This window comes from Micropterus dolomieu, linkage group LG23, assembly GCF_021292245.1.
Source record: "Micropterus dolomieu isolate WLL.071019.BEF.003 ecotype Adirondacks linkage group LG23, ASM2129224v1, whole genome shotgun sequence".
NCBI lineage: Eukaryota > Metazoa > Chordata > Actinopteri > Centrarchiformes > Centrarchidae > Micropterus > Micropterus dolomieu.
The window spans coordinates 25250093-25265679 of NC_060172.1; the positions used below are offsets into that span (position 1 = coordinate 25250093).

At 41.9% G+C, this 15587-nt stretch overlaps 1 protein-coding gene across 4 annotated transcripts in view; it reads right to left on the reverse strand.

Moving 5' to 3' along the window:
• Positions 1-15587, reverse strand: part of thoc2 (THO complex 2) — a 29264-nt gene that overhangs the window by 4436 nt on the left and 9241 nt on the right. For 3 of the 4 annotated variants that reach the window (XM_046039027.1, XM_046039026.1, XM_046039028.1), the window contains exons 8-33: positions 15314-15474; positions 15061-15153; positions 14705-14860; positions 13988-14160; positions 13592-13787; positions 13466-13504; positions 13230-13360; positions 12253-12354; positions 11316-11400; positions 10357-10450; positions 9560-9640; positions 9331-9427; positions 8960-9077; positions 8651-8830; positions 8347-8511; positions 6380-6655; positions 5922-6063; positions 5385-5542; positions 4778-4906; positions 4536-4667; positions 4251-4435; positions 3386-3561; positions 3053-3155; positions 2431-2816; positions 2090-2148; positions 492-527 (exon numbers count right to left, since the gene is read on the reverse strand). In XM_046039027.1, the coding sequence (XP_045894983.1) occupies positions 492-527; positions 2090-2148; positions 2431-2816; positions 3053-3155; positions 3386-3561; positions 4251-4435; positions 4536-4667; positions 4778-4906; positions 5385-5542; positions 5922-6063; positions 6380-6655; positions 8347-8511; positions 8651-8830; positions 8960-9077; positions 9331-9427; positions 9560-9640; positions 10357-10450; positions 11316-11400; positions 12253-12354; positions 13230-13360; positions 13466-13504; positions 13592-13787; positions 13988-14160; positions 14705-14860; positions 15061-15153; positions 15314-15474 (3653 nt within the window). Of the gene's footprint in view, positions 1-491; positions 528-1059; positions 2149-2430; positions 2817-3052; positions 3156-3385; positions 3562-4250; positions 4436-4535; positions 4668-4777; positions 4907-5384; positions 5543-5921; positions 6064-6379; positions 6656-8346; positions 8512-8650; positions 8831-8959; positions 9078-9330; positions 9428-9559; positions 9641-10356; positions 10451-11315; positions 11401-12252; positions 12355-13229; positions 13361-13465; positions 13505-13591; positions 13788-13987; positions 14161-14704; positions 14861-15060; positions 15154-15313; positions 15475-15587 lie in introns of all 4 variants that reach the window. The other variant, XR_006823052.1, reaches the window with a different exon arrangement.

Consider the following 15587-nt stretch of genomic DNA (forward strand, 5'->3'; position numbering starts at 1 on the left):
TGCAACCTACTCAGTCCTACAGAGACTTTTGGCCTCTTAACTGATTGTTAAAGAAAGTCCTCTCTCATCAACCTAATTTCCATCTGCAGGAGGGAGCTGTTAGCTGCCTGACTGAACACTACCTGCCCAGCACAGAAAAGAAGACCTGGAGCATCTTACAGCTAATGAGATATTTTTCTTGAAAATTGGTTAAAAAAAAAACAAAAAAAAAAACTAAGCAGACACTGAATATTGTCTTATTTACTGTTTTTAGCTTGATCCGCTGCCTCCAAGTGGCCAAAATATACCAATTAATACACTGTAAGGGATTTTATAAACATTGGTAACGCATGAATTACTACTACTTTCCTTATTATTAAGTGTGAGAATACAGAAAACAGATATATGGAGAAAATCACAGACATCTAAAATGAGTTATTTTCTGTCAGCAGCTGTACACATTTTTGACACCTCAATGAGGAAAACACAATCAGAAAGGAGTCAGTTCAAACCTTGGATGTGGACTCCTTGGGTTCGTTGCTATTGTCCTGTAGGGATGAATGGAGATGACAGATGAGCTGGGAGGGGGTGGGGGGTTGGGAGGAGGTTGTCAGACAGCAGTAGAGTTGGAAGAAGGGGTGGGGGGTGGGGGTGGGGGGGGGGGGGGAGGGGGGGGGGGGGGGGGGGGGGGGGGGGGGGGGGGGGGGGGGGGGGAGACGGGGCTGGCCGGACCAACAGCATACTTCTCCCTTGACCTCTGACCTTCAAGGACTAAGGCTTTGACAAGGTTATTACATAGGAGAGTTCATAGGCTCAACATCTGGAATGCCAATACTAAAAATAAAAAACCCTGAGCATATATGAAATAACTAATAGTCATATAACTACAGACATGTCTGCAATTTCAGGCTGCATAATATAAAAGTCCTACAGCGCTGCTGGTATTCAATACACCTAAAGTGCAAGTGCTGTAAATGTGTGTGTGTGCGCCTGTGTGTGTGCCTGTGTGTGTAAGACAAATCAATGAATTCTTATGTGCTTGACTGCATCCCTACATAGGTAACTGTTGCTGTCACTTACAGTTCAGGAATGGATAAGACACACGGAGCCTATTTCTCTGGTGGAAGGGTAAAATAAAGACCTATCACAAGCTTCCAGCGGTTTGGGCAACGCTGCAGACGATTCAGGCTTCGCCCACTCTTTCCCTCCCTCTCTCTCTTTGTAGGGCCCGGCTTATTTTCCTCTGCATTTTTGGCTGATTCAACACTGCGACATTCATTTTCTCCGCTGATCTTGGTTGCTGGTGGCTCTGATTTCCCATTGAATGCTTGCCAGGAGGTAGTAGAAGACTGTTGATGCTGATGACTGGTAGTTCTGGGGATAGCGCTGTAGGGGCCAGCAGGTCTCATTGGACACGCGTCGGGTGACGTGAAGGCTGCATGCAGGCCGTTTCAACAAACGGAGATAGAAGGGACTCAGCCGCAGCAGAGAGGTTTGCTGGACATCATCCAACTCTGCGCTGGATCCGGGCACGTTGAGGGGAAAGTAAAATACTTTACATCACTTTAAACCAGGGAATCTTCTCAGCTCACAAAAAACACGGGGAAAATAATCTTGGGCACCAAGTAGTGAAACACTGCTCTTGGTGTTGCAAAAAAACAAACAAAAAAAAACTTTCGCCATTGGAAAAGGTGAAAGCTCTTGATTTGGCAAGCCATTTTACTTCAGATGGTCATCAATTCTCAAAAAGCAAAAATCCACAAGGAATATAGAAATGCTTAAAAAAAAAAAAAACTTTCTTCCCAAGGCACACTGACTGCTTTCATTATTATGAAAATAGATTAATATTTCAATATGAAAATACTCAATATATACAATATTCTCTTGGCTAAGTCCTTGAGGGTTTTTCTCCCAATTCTGCAAAATATTATGCTGATGTCCATGGAATGCTTTCCAACTCCCATGGATTTGGTTGAGATTTCCAGATGCCATGCCTGCATGTACGACAACTCCCCTTGGTGATCTTCAGGGCAGCTGGAATGTGCAACGGCAGGGAACGCTCCAGCAGATAGAGAAGAAACGGGCACAGCCTTCCTCAAGCCATACTAACCTTAACAGACGAGGAGTGGGATGGAGAAGAGTGACTGTCGAGCTTTCGTCTTTTGTGATCTGTAAAGACAAGAAGAGGGACATGTGTGTTTAATAGAGCTGAACAATCAGCCTTCAAGAACAAATTCCGTGAATCCATTCATTAGTGACAGGCATGCTACAAGGGGCTTAAAATCTCCTTAAAATCTTAATTACAGTAATTTAATATTGTAAAACAAGAACAGGACAAAGTCTGATACAGACAGGGTATGTGATCTGACAGTGGAGTCCAACATTTCCATACAATTTAGGAGCTGTGTGGAGAAAACAGCAGCCTAACAGACAAACAGAAAGGCTCCTTACCCCTCTCAGATTCGGCTGACTCTGATCTGGGAACTGGTGACTTGAGGGACCCGGCCACAGCGCTCCTGTCTCCTTTCTCCTTGCTCTTGGACTCCTTGATGGCGTCGCGCTCCCTGGACACCTCCACTGGCTCCCCATTGCCGGCTTTGGCCTTGTCGTCTTTGCTGCTCTTCTCCTCGGCCTTCACTTTCTCCCTGTCTGCCTTGGGGGTCTTCTCCTTACCCTCACGTGCCACCCGCTCCTCCTTCCCCGCTCTCTCGTCTCTCTGCTTCTCCCGACGGTTCTCCACCTTTGTCTCAGGAGTGCTGCCCGGTGTCTTTTCCTTCTTCTCTTTTTTCTCCTTCCCGCTCTTCTCTTTGTCGTCCCGTTCTTTAGTGGCTTTGGTGCTGCAACAGGATGAATTTGTGTTTGCAATTTTCCTTTATTCAAAAATGTTTCACACAACATTCAGCTGATCCTAATACAATATTATATTCCTTCTGAGCTATTGTATCACACGACTTACAGACAATACCAACTAGAGGTGTAGCTGGACACAATGTCAAGTATGTGCAGTAAGTTTTGATGCATTTTAAAGCTTTGTTTGTGCTAAGAACTGCTGTGACACCAAGTTAAGACATACCTGTTGAGAGCACCGTTCCCGTTGCTGGTGGTCACTTTGGCCGCTGCACTGTTGGCTTTGTTCACTGGCTTTGTGGTCCCCTGAGATTTATCTTTGCCCCGATCTGCAAAAAAACAAACAGCAAAAATTGTATGAGCACAGGATTTATTAATTTTACTGACATGTATTTCAGGATCTATATTTATCAGATGTAATGAAACGACAAATCTGAAACAGAATGATTCAGCAGTGGTAAATGCAACACTAAGCTAGATCTGGTAGAACACAATGTACCTGGTTTCTTACTTGTGAACTAACATTCAGCACAGCTTTGCCATGTTTCTAATCACTCACCACCATCCTCTGACGTCCCCTCCTCTGTCTTGCTTGTGCTGGTGGCAGGCTTGCCTGTGCTGCCGGGGCCGTTCTGCTGACTGGCAGGGGTGGCACTGCGGGCTGGCTGCTCCTTGTGGTGAAACTCATTTTCAGGGACCATGTGCACCTTCTGGCTTTTCAACCGACCTGAATAACTGTAAGATGCATAAAAGGTTTGCACAAGGCAGAAACAAAACCTCAAAAGAACTTCTGAGTGTCACACGCTGTAGAAAATATATAACTTTCAGTCCGAGACTGAGGTAATTGAGTGCAGAGCTTGATTTCTCTGCAATATTAACCCAGGCATACTCAGCTATAAATAATCTTGTAAATGAAATCAAGATCTCCTCTTCAGTACAAACAAGAAAATAGTTTGTCCCAGAATGTTTTCAGAAATCTGTGTTGTGTGCTGTTTAGCAGATGTGAATGACTGAATCTCAGGTTCTACCAATTTACAGTGGCCTGTAAATTACAGTCACTTGATACATGGGAGCCCTATTAATACTTCATTTTAATATGGCTACCATGTCCACTCTAGAGCTAAAGATATAATGCACTGGCCATCTTACAAATTGTTAAACTCTTCAACATCCTGTCTAACCAATCCTTTCCATAACAAAGCTCAAACCTCTGCGTTACAGTCCTCACTTGCCACTCCTAGGTGTCTAGGATGTGTCTAAGATGTTAAAATAAAACATGTATAGATTCAACAAATTAGATAACACACACTACTCTTTCTTCGGGGCCCAATCTCCCCATGTGTCCGTTTTATTACCACACTTCACATACTATATATAAACTGTATGCTCCACAGAGAGCTGAACAGCACACAATGCTGTGTTACCCCATTGCTAAGGCATAGAGGTCTGGCCTCTTGTCCTTCTCCTCGAGGCAGATCTTGTGGACACGGCACTCAAGCGCTTGGCCCAGGTTCAGGACCTTGGGGTAGCAGGGCAGGATCTTGGTAAGCACGATGAGGATATTCCGGATGTGGGTGTAATCTCCCGTCTCCAGGCAGTGAACTGAAGCCTGGGTGGAGCAGAGACAGAGGACAGGGTCATAGATAAATGTACGTCATCCACAAAGCTCTCACTGCCAGTTTCTAGAAAAGAAGAAAAATAATGCTCACTTTAGTCAGCATGTAGTGCCATTTGTGCACCACATGCCTGAAGTTCTCATAATCAAGTTGATCTGCTTTGTTCCCTCCATCGAAGCCTGTGGCTCTGAAAATGGTCAGGAAGCCAGGGTAATTGACGCACTCCTATGAACACAAAATAAGAAGAAACAGATAAATTCCAGACTCATCTTACAACAGAAAATGCTACAAATAAACCGAAGTGACAGGTGTGGAGAACAGGTAGAACTGGACACCTTTTCATAGACCGCACGGTCGCTGTGCCAACGCGTCACCGTCTCCAGCATGCAGCAGAGGAAGCGTCCGTAGCGGTGAGACTCGTTCTCTGTACAGCTGGCCACAGTGTAAATGATAGCAGAGAACACCTGCAGAGTGACACAATGTAGTGCTTAAACAAAGCATAATGTTAAAAAATGAGATGCATATGGAAACAGCTACAAAGTCTGCTTACTTTTTGCCAGATGGTAAATCAAAGCTATGACACTCAGAATCTCAGAGATTCCCTTAATTGTAGTCTGTCTGACAGACAGGGCAGCAGTTATTAAATGTCCCTTTCAAGCTTTAATCTGATGGTGCACTTCAGTGGTTGCTGAACCACTCAGTGGAGTTTTGATACATTTATTATTTTGTGTTACTGTAATGGATATTTCTACTACTTCTGTTCTGCTGACTGGACAAAATTGGGCCTTCATTAATCACTTTGTTAATGTCTTTTTTATTTTCTTCCAAAGCACTTTGTAGTTTTAAAAAGGAGACTGCTGTAAAAATGTAGTTTAATTAATTATCATTGTCATTGTAAGTGTATGAGGGTCCCATTATGTATGCAAGTATGTAGTGTCCTACCCTGTCATAGCACAGGAGGGTGCAGAAGTTGGGCGTCTTCTGCTGGTGGACCAGCTCAACAAAGCGGGCACAGTACACGGCGTCGATGGAAGAGAAGATGCAGCGAGGGAACAGACAGAGTTGCAGGAACTTTGTTATGGTCTCGTTCTTTGTGGATTCTGTCAGTGAGCATCAAAAGTTGTATTAGTAACAGGGACCCCTTCACTACATTAACAGACGTACTGTGTCTAAATGGAGTTAAAATTGATTGTCTTTGATAGTTAGATGCATGAACACTGCACTGTTACGTATGTTAGCCATCTGTTATAAAATTCTGAAAGATTCCATTCATGTAGTTGCTCTATGTTTATTTGGGAGGAAACAAATACTCGCTTTGGCTGAACGCAAGTCTATAAATACACTTGAGTTTATAAAGATCAATTACATTCAAGGAGACTTTTTCTTATCTCAACAGTAGTCGCAGCATTGTGGAAGGGTGTACGTATGCAGAGAAAGATGCATCTATTCTGTCATTGACATGAACATTAGGGCACTTACTGGCCAACAACCAGTTGTCCTTCTCCAGTTTGAGACGGTGTAGAACCCTTTGGACATGCTCCAGCTGCTTCTTCTCCTCTTCCTGCAGTTTTTCCTGCAGGGCAGTGCAGCGTTCCTTCTCCTTCTTTTTCTTATTCAAGGGCTAAATTGGGAGAAACCACAAGAATATTCCCACCATAAATACACACAACACTGACAATGACCTTGAATTGAATTGCAAAATAAAGAAGCATAAATAGAAAACTGAAAAATATATCGTATGTACAATATATATAATATTATTAAATCTATAGCTATAAGCGTTGCATTGCACTGCTTTTTGTGTAAACTAAATGTAGAGGGAGTCTACTGCTGCAATTATTGTAATGCACATTACACAAACGCTTCAGTTAATTTAAAAAAAGTAAAAACAGTCATGAGTGATATTATGTAATGAGGGCGGTGGACCAACTACTCACGATCTCTGGGTTCTCCTCGATGGCCTTGATCTGGGCCTTGAGCTTGTTGACCTCACGGTCGTAGGCAGCATGTGGAACGGCCAGGTCGTACATTGTGAGGGACCAGAAGGTGGCGTAGAACTGAGGGCGGAGGTCGTCCCAGACCCTGGCTGGATGGAGGGACATCACAGCCTCATGCACCGGTGTCATCACCTGTTCACAGGCTGCCACGTACTTGTGTACCTTCTGCTGCTGCCGGTTGCCTTTCTCTGCTTTCTTCAGCTCATCATACTTAGACTGCGAAGAGAAAGCATTACGTAAGGACTCCATTTCTCTGTTCTGGTAACAGAATGGGGCTCTATTTTGCACCGATGTCTGACCATCTCCGGTGGAACTTTTGTATTCTAATTGGTGTCCATTTTTGTTGATAATAAAAATGTTGGTAAAAGTTCAAGCTTTCTTATCTGGCCCAAGTCTTGAATTTTTTTTACACAACACATTTTTTCCAAATCCACAAAAGTGTTGTTGTTTCAACAATGGCTGGGGCGACTCATCGACACTTAACGTATGTCTGCACGTCGCAGAGAAGTGCTGCGGCCAGTCAAAGCAGGGATTCCCCCAGGTAACAAGCTGCAGCTAGAAAACCTCATCCTTGTGCGCGAACAAGGCAAAAGCATCCCGGAGCACTTTGTCAAGACAGGCAGATCCTGTTTACTTTTTGTCTCCACACAAGCATTAGGATTAGGGATGCACGATTTGGAGAAAAAGTAATTTGCGATTATTGTGGACAATACTGCGTTTTGTGATATTATGGAACTGATGGTACTATGAGTCTACTTGTTTGATTTTCAAGAAAAATGCACAAGATACCGACATTTCCCCACTTGAACAAAGTTAAACAAACATAAGAAGAAATACAGTTTTTCAGTCCACAAATACTGATTTTGTGTACTGTTCATACACTTTGTATATTGTTAGTATGATGTTGATATATTACTATATGTATTATCATTTCATATAATATAGGCTACTATTTGACCACTAGTTGAATATTGAAACCAGTTACAGTAGTTTTCATTTCTGTAGGTTGTTTTTATTCATTTAATCCTTGTGCAAGAAAAAGGCTCTACATTGGTCTGTAACTTTTTAATGCTGAACATGTTTCTGTTGGTAGTAGTCACTTAAAATTGATTTTCTAAATGTTTCTTCATCGTCCTCATGTTAAAACTAATGCCTGCACCGCTGCTGTCATGATAACATAACGTTACACCATGTGTCATCTAATGTTCGGCCATTTAATATTTCCTCTTTACTGTAATGGCCAAGTATACAGTCTGTAAATCGCATCAGCTTCCCCTTCCCATCTGTGTCACAGCAATCCTTTTGAATTTGAGGTCCAGTAGTTTTCTCATCCATCAGGATATGCTTGCATAAAATACTGAAATACTAATGAGACTGTATATTTTTGATAAAATAATTGTTAGAAAAATAATCCTACAGTGCAGCAATACTTTCAAGACCAGTGTTTTGAAGTACAATAGTTTCAGTGATTAGTTATTTATACAAATAGCATAGATAGATTTTATAAAACGCCAAAATGCAGTTATAGAGAGGCTATAGCAAAGTACTGACATACAAACATCATTCTCTTGCACTTCACAAAATTACAAAACCGTGTTGTAAAGGAATCAACCATCAGATAATCTGCCTTTCATGAAACTTTCACCACGCATACATTGTACAAATGTTTTTAATTTTTTCCCCCAAAGACAGGGTTCAGCCTTAAGGCACTTGAAACTACTGCACCTTGCTCCATTTTAGGTGGAGTCAGAAGTTAAAATTGTCAACCAATATGCACTTGAAATTTTAAAACGAAGAATAACAGGGAAAATGGCAGAATGGTGTAAACACATCACACAACTCTACAGGACAAAAATGTATGCTCTCAATAACAGAAACGTGACCTGCTCTGACAGTAGTCCACTCACCAAAATCTGATGGGCGTACATTGGCCGAGATAGGAAGAAGGCAGCATCATGTGGAGTGTGGAACTGGTTACAAAGGATGTCAATGGAGGGAACCCGCTTGATGTAGTCCTCTGTGCTTAGGTTGGAGGCCAGAAAGCCACCAAACTGAACCAATGTGTCATGGCACTGCAGGAGTACAGATAACAGTGTCAGAAAACAAAAACCAGGTGTTTATTTATCTTGTTCTGAGGTGTGAAGAATGTTTGCAGGGATTGTTTACTTCACTGCTAATCGATGAGAATAATAATTCAGACAGGGTGCATACCTGATCATAGAGGTGGCCAACAAGTTTGAGGTGTTTCTCTCCACCCTCTAAGAAAACCACACCATTTCGTTGCTGGGCCATGAGCAGACACAGTGGCAAAGCCAATTCGTGGTCCAGCAGCACATCTTTCAGACGTTGTGATGACTTCTTAGTGTTCCTGATCTGGCCAAAGTAGCCACCCTGTTGACAAAGTCACATCCATAATGACAATAACACGTGTTCGGGGGCAGGACACCACTCCAGGTATTCACAGAGATCTTGCTCAAGAGACCGCTTCAGGGAATGTTATCTTTACTTTAGTCCATATACCTCAGCTTTGAGTTGCTCCCCTCCGGTCATGGCCTCCAACTGCTCTGAGGTCATCTCATCTGTGATCTCGATGCCAGCCATTTTCTGCACCACCTCTTTCAGGATCAACAGGTCAAAACTGCATGGATAGGAGGGACGTGTCAAGCAAAGCAGTCACATTTAAGAATTAATGTAGAGTGAAACGTCAAAACCTCCTTCTAATAATTTTAGGACAATGTTTTGTCAATGTGTTAGCCTTATTTTATCTGTGACATTCATGGCAGTGTGAATAAACTGCTTGTCCAAACCAATGACTATTATATTAATTAAGACCAATTCTCAGCATATCCTGCAAACCAGTCATCCTGTTTTGGTCACTGGGAGCTACTTACCTCTTCCCTGCTTTTAGCTGATTGGTGACATACTGCAGAAGGCCAGCCAACTCAATTGGGTATTTTCTGAACACGGCTCCACACAGACTTGCGAGGCCTTGGATGACAAGAGCAGCAGGTGTGTGTTAGATAATCATAAGAACATCAGACAGGTTCTATCCTTTAGCCATGCAAACAAATGATATCACTGCTATACAATAACAGGCCAGTTAACTGTGAAGCCACATACTCTGAAGCCATGAGGAGATGGTAGTGTCGTCATGCTTCATCTTCTCCTTCTCGGGATTGGCCAGAGCCTCAATGATGCAATCTGAAGACAGAGTTAAGTGGAACGGCGTAGCAAACGGGAAAGAAGCCCCCTTTAGCGCCCGTGTCCACCTGCTATTCAGAAAACACCTAGCTGGGAGCACTAGGGTGCGTTTTGGAGACGCAGTGTTTTTTTTCGAGATGCTGTGGTTGCTATGATACATAATTTCCGTGGAGGTGATGTGTTGCAAGTAGGGTAGCCTACTTAATTTTAGTGAATGTAACAATGTCACCACAAAGTATGTAGGCCTACTTGCTCTGGCCTTTGGCATGAAGAGAAAGCTGAAACATGAGAGCACAGACGTGTACGTGGGTTCATGAGATTTTGTGGGAGAGGAAACACTTCGGCGAGTAGGCACATCGTTTCGTTCAAGATCGGCTGTGTTCTGTTTGTCCCGCTCCTCCTCTACTGTGATTGGACAGATGAGTAGTGACAGTGACGAGTGCAGCGTTTTCCCCCAAAGTTGAACATTTTTCAACTCTCGGCGACCGAAAAAAAACGTTCAGCGCCCAGAGCGGAAAAGACGCTCAGTGCCACGTCACGTTGCTAGCGTTTTTATCAGCTCGTAAAAACGTGCCGCTCCCATTGGAATTAATTGAAAAAAGACGCTGCCGTCAGAAAAAAAACGCTTTTCTGGACACGGGCCTTACACTTACATCCCGCTGCCTCCAACATCAAACTCACACACACACACACACACACGAAACAGTGTAGGATACAGGCCAGGACATCATAGTTGAGGGATGTGAGGTATTTCAAGGAATCCACCACTGGAACGATGAGGTTGTCGTACCATTGGATCTGAGACAGCATCTGATATGAAAGGACAGAGGAGGGGATATAATGTCACAAACTATAAAGGATATACATTATGGCACCTCTTTACCTTCACTGAGTGGCCAAACAAATCTGCTGAAGCGGGGTATATTTACATCCACAGATCAGGGGAGTGAATGCAATTACAAAAGGGAGTCATGTTTGAAAATACTGATGAAGAAGGTGGCAGAGATGTATAAAAATGTTGACCAATGTACACACACATCCCATTACTGCATGTGCAAAGATTCTTTACGTTAAACGATGTTCATTTTCACATCTTCCATTTTGTAATAGCATTTTATATAGAACAAATACAAAAACACAGTGGAAGATGTGACATGGACATAAAGAACACTGTTACAGATGAAGAGCATGCTTCAATCATGCTCAACTGTAAAGGTGTCAGGATCTATTATTGTACAATACTTTCCAGAAGTTAAAAGTGTTTCAACTGTTTATTCACATTTTATGCCAATAGACGAAGAACGTAAATGTTATGTTATGAGGTTGCAAATGCAAAAGACCATGTACCCAGTATTGTGTATCATACCAAATATACAAAGTGATTGTTTCTGTCAGCGCAGCAGGAACACAGCCACAATTTTGTGAATTTTTACAAAGTATCATTTAATTTGATTCACGAATGCATGCTGTGTAGGCAGAGCTCTAGGTGCAAGCAATTCCAAAAGCAGACACTATTGTGAGGGCCAGAAAAACATAACTAGTATACAGAGTAAGGAAGGTGCTGCAAGCTGTAGAAAATTGTTGATTTTTTGGAATTCATTTTCTTTGTAGTTTGTTGACATCATTCAGAATGAGACTAAAGTAAAATAAAATAATCACAGCAAAATATACATACATAATCAAAGAGGATGGTGGGATTGCTATGGCTCAGCTTGCCAATCTGCCTTCCAGATTGTTTCACATTCTCTTTGGTCAACCGCCTGGGGAGTGAAGACAGGAAACAGCAGATTAAAAACACAAGGCGATGCAAAGAGAGCTGTAGGCAAAGACTGTCACTTCTGTAAGCTTCACAGGCACTGGAAAACGCTCTTATGGTTGTCATCTTAAGATAAACGAAGAATCATCGTTTTCTTCAATAGCAGAACAGTGTTAGAATAATTACTTGACCAGCTCAAAAACACAGTATTCCAAGTCCCATTTTTAATTCTTGTGCATGTTCAACTGTCCTTTCAATATGGCTTAACTTGGGATGGCTGGTGAAAAACAACACATTAACACATCTCTCCATGTTTTTACTATCCAATCTAGCCAATTCTACGTTGAATGTGAGGGACATTTTTATTAAATTAGCAAATTATTTGCATTTTGATAGATTAACCTAATTGGCCTTGATGTCCTGACAGTAGTGAACTGTGGTGTGTTCAAAGCTGAATTTATTGTCTAAAGTGTTTCATTATCTGAAACTCACAGACACACATGACAGTAAGGTTATGTGGCGACGCACAATTCAGTGAAAACATAGAGCCGTAGGTTTCTATACTGACAAACTGCATATAGACTAAATTTGATTTAGGAAGGGCTCCCCATTCATTCAAGGTTTGCTAAGTAATGCAACAGTCTGCAGAAGAGAACAGGACCGAATTAGCTGGGGGAAAAAAAAAAATAATAGCCACACATTTAAAATATCCACATACACATAACGGGAAACACGCAGCCTACAAGGACACAAGTACTGACCTGGTGGATTGCAGACACAGCAAAACTCAACCAAAGGTACAGAAAGATAGACGATTTCACAGTAATGGTACATTGGGTTCTGCAATGTGACTTACTTCATAATGTATTTGGCCCTTTCCACAGTCTGAGCTTTGACTTTAACCAACAGTGGATGGCTGGAATATGTCTCATTCTTCCACTGCCCATATAACCGGTACCTGAGGTAGCATACAAAAGAGGAAGAACTCAGAAACTTTTGGAGAGTAGGACATAAACAGGGCAACAAAAATGTACAATATTGCAGCTGTAAAAATCCACACACACTCTCTACCTTTAAGGAAACAGTTTTAACATAAACAAAACATGTCGGCTTTCTAAGCTGGCTATTCAAGACGGCCCTTGAACAATAAAATAGCCAACTTCTGTCTAGCATTATGTTAAACTGTCATTGTGTGTTGCCAAATAACAGTAGGGTTAACTTCTGCATCATTTGCATTCACTCATCCAGATCAATAAAAAAGACTTAATGGTCGACTTGAAAAACAGATAAAGTAATTTGCTGTGTGTCACATTTGGAGCAAGAAATGCCAAGGATTATTTAAAACGCCCTTAAGATGCATCAACAAATTCAGCACAAAGAGCAACCCACTGTACAATACACTGACACAGCAGAGCATAATGAAGTGCGTTACTCTTTCCATTTTCTGTTCATATCAAATACTTCCTTTGACAGTGTCAACACAGTTTGGTGTACAAGACAAGTGAAATAATCCACAAAGTGCTACTATGTTCTTATTAACTGTGACAAACTGACACAGACAACTAAAGTAAAACAAAACCTTTGGGCAGGTGGAATGTCCCTGCTCATCAAAAAATATTAGGGAGCAGAAAAGATGGTTTGCTAAACAGAAAAAAACCCAAAAAAAACCAAAAACACATTTTAAACAGTCAAGTATGGTTTGATGAACTGAGTTTTGATTGTGTGTTCTACCGTTTCCTTGCCAGCTAGTTAAACTCAATTCAACAGTGCCAAATGCAGTGAGTGAGTGAGTGAGTGAGTGAGTGAGTGAGTGAGTGAGTGAGTGTGTCTCACCTGTGCTGGTAGGGAAAGAGTTTGAAGAGACCCCACAGTTCCTCAGACATGCAAGCATTACACTCCATCAGAGAAAGAGAAGGGAGTAGCACCTGGTCTGCAATGCTCAGGAAACAACTCAAAAGTGTTTCCTGCAATGAAGATACAATCAAAATGAATTAGTTCCTCGCAGTAACAGAAATAAACAGGTAGATCCATTTAAAGTGAAGACAGAAGGTTCTTAGTTTTATACTCACCATTTTGTCTTTGACATCAGGTCTGCCGTCACTTTGGTACTGAGAAGCAAAGGACACCAAATGAGAGTCAAAATATGATTTACGCTGCAGTACAGATGTAATAATGTCACGGTTACAGTTTTGTACCTCTTTCATGAAGGCCTTGCCCAGACGCACAATCTTGGCAAAAAGGATAGGGTCATGGGAGAGGTGAGGCCCCAGGTAGCCAAGCATGCTGAATGTGTCCCTGCGTAGGTCCTCGAAGATCTCTGCAGGCCGAGGGGCCCGCTTATTTCTCAGTGGATGCATTACACTTCCCTTTGCCCCTTTTGGGAGTCCAGCCCTGTGAGGAACAGACCAGTATGTTAAAGGCCACTTTTAGGCATTGTTACTCATTTCTCACTGAACTTGTGTATGTGTGACATGCTGGCACAGAGTTAAAGTAATCAGTTCAGACTGTGGAAATAAAAGGAGGTACATGTTCATGCCTTCTGGTCTTACTACACATAGTGACCAGTAAGTGAAACATGGAAAAATCAGCACCTTTTGTAAAGAGGCTCCACAGTCAGGTGCACAAGCTGACAGAGTGCCAGTGCAATGGCCTTGTGAGAAGTAGCATAGAAGAAAGGCATCTGGTCCATAATACTCTGGGCGTGGTGCCAGTCCCCAATTCTAAGTAGCGCTTCCAGCAGACCAAGTTTCTGGTTATCAGGTGGCTGTGGGCACAGAAAAGAGCAGTAACTGAATATCTGTGTATTATTAAATATGTTCAGTTATATTCAATAAGGAAGTTAGAGCAGTGACAAAAACTGAACACAGCTACTGTCACACTCCAAAGTAAAGACATTTTAAAACCATGACCTTTATCTTATCTAGGATCTTTATCATGTTTTGTAGGCTGAAAACTGATTATTTTTAAAGGTAAATAATAAGCAGTTTCTGAGACAACTCTGAGAGAAAAATGTTAACGATTTGTTGTATTTTTCACCTTACTCAACCTGAACCGTAGAAGCATTCACAAAACCTGGTGTGCATTTTTCTGTGTCAAAACCTTTACTGTAATGAAGTAACACCCAAAGTTACTCAACATGCTAATTTGACTTCCGGTGAGGCAGAACCACTTTTAAAAAAGTGGACATTTCTCTGCAATTCCCTTCCTGTCCTGGTAAGAGTCTTTATGTTCATCTATCACTCTCAATCTGCTGGCTCTCAACTTCCATCCAGACTGACAGCATTCCTCCAAAACAAATGCTTCAATACCTTCTCATTCTTCTCCTCCTCCTTTTCTTTCTCTTTTTCTTTGTCTTCACTTTTGTCTGACGGCAACACAACCATGACCAGCTTGCGAGCAATCTGCTTGGCCTCTGAGATATCCCGTTTGTGTTCCTCTACGATGGTGGCATCTAGTGGCATAAGCTGGAATGACAGAGAGCTGAATTTTCAGTTTAGGGACAACTACTTGATGTAAGTAAAAGCACAATACAATATATTACAAATGTATTTGACACAAAGGTCTGATATTATAATGTCACAAATCATCCTGTAGACATCACAGGATTACAGCTTTTAGGTTTGCAAACTCATATTCCCAAATTCCGATTATTTCTTTTCCTTACATGTACGTAGAGATCTTCCAGCTCTATCAGGTTATGGTGAAGCAGAGCAGCAGCAATGTGGTAAAGTGACTTGGGGGTTTCTCCGTTAGGCTCCTAAAGAGACAATAAAATAAATACATACAATATCAGTGAACACTCTCTCTCTCTCTGTCTCACTCACACACGCACATATTTAGCTTTGGGTTTTCCTGCTTATGGGTCAGACATGCTCTAGCTTTCATCACTTTTGACTACCCATTCTTGATATTCTCACCTGGTAGAATTTGAACTTAAAGCCCAGGATGTGGCAAAGGGTGAGTGGCTCACACATGTAAGACTTGATGAGAGACAGAAAGAACTCATCTTGGTCGGATCGACTCTCATACACCTCCAGGATTATATCCAAAACACGATTAGGGTCTAAATTGAAACATCCTGCAGGGAGAAGAAACAGGAGGACTAAGCAGGCAATTGGGGAAAAACTGTTCTGTCAGTAAACAGTATTTATATAACACAAGGATAACACATTCTAAGAAAGAAAGAGTCAC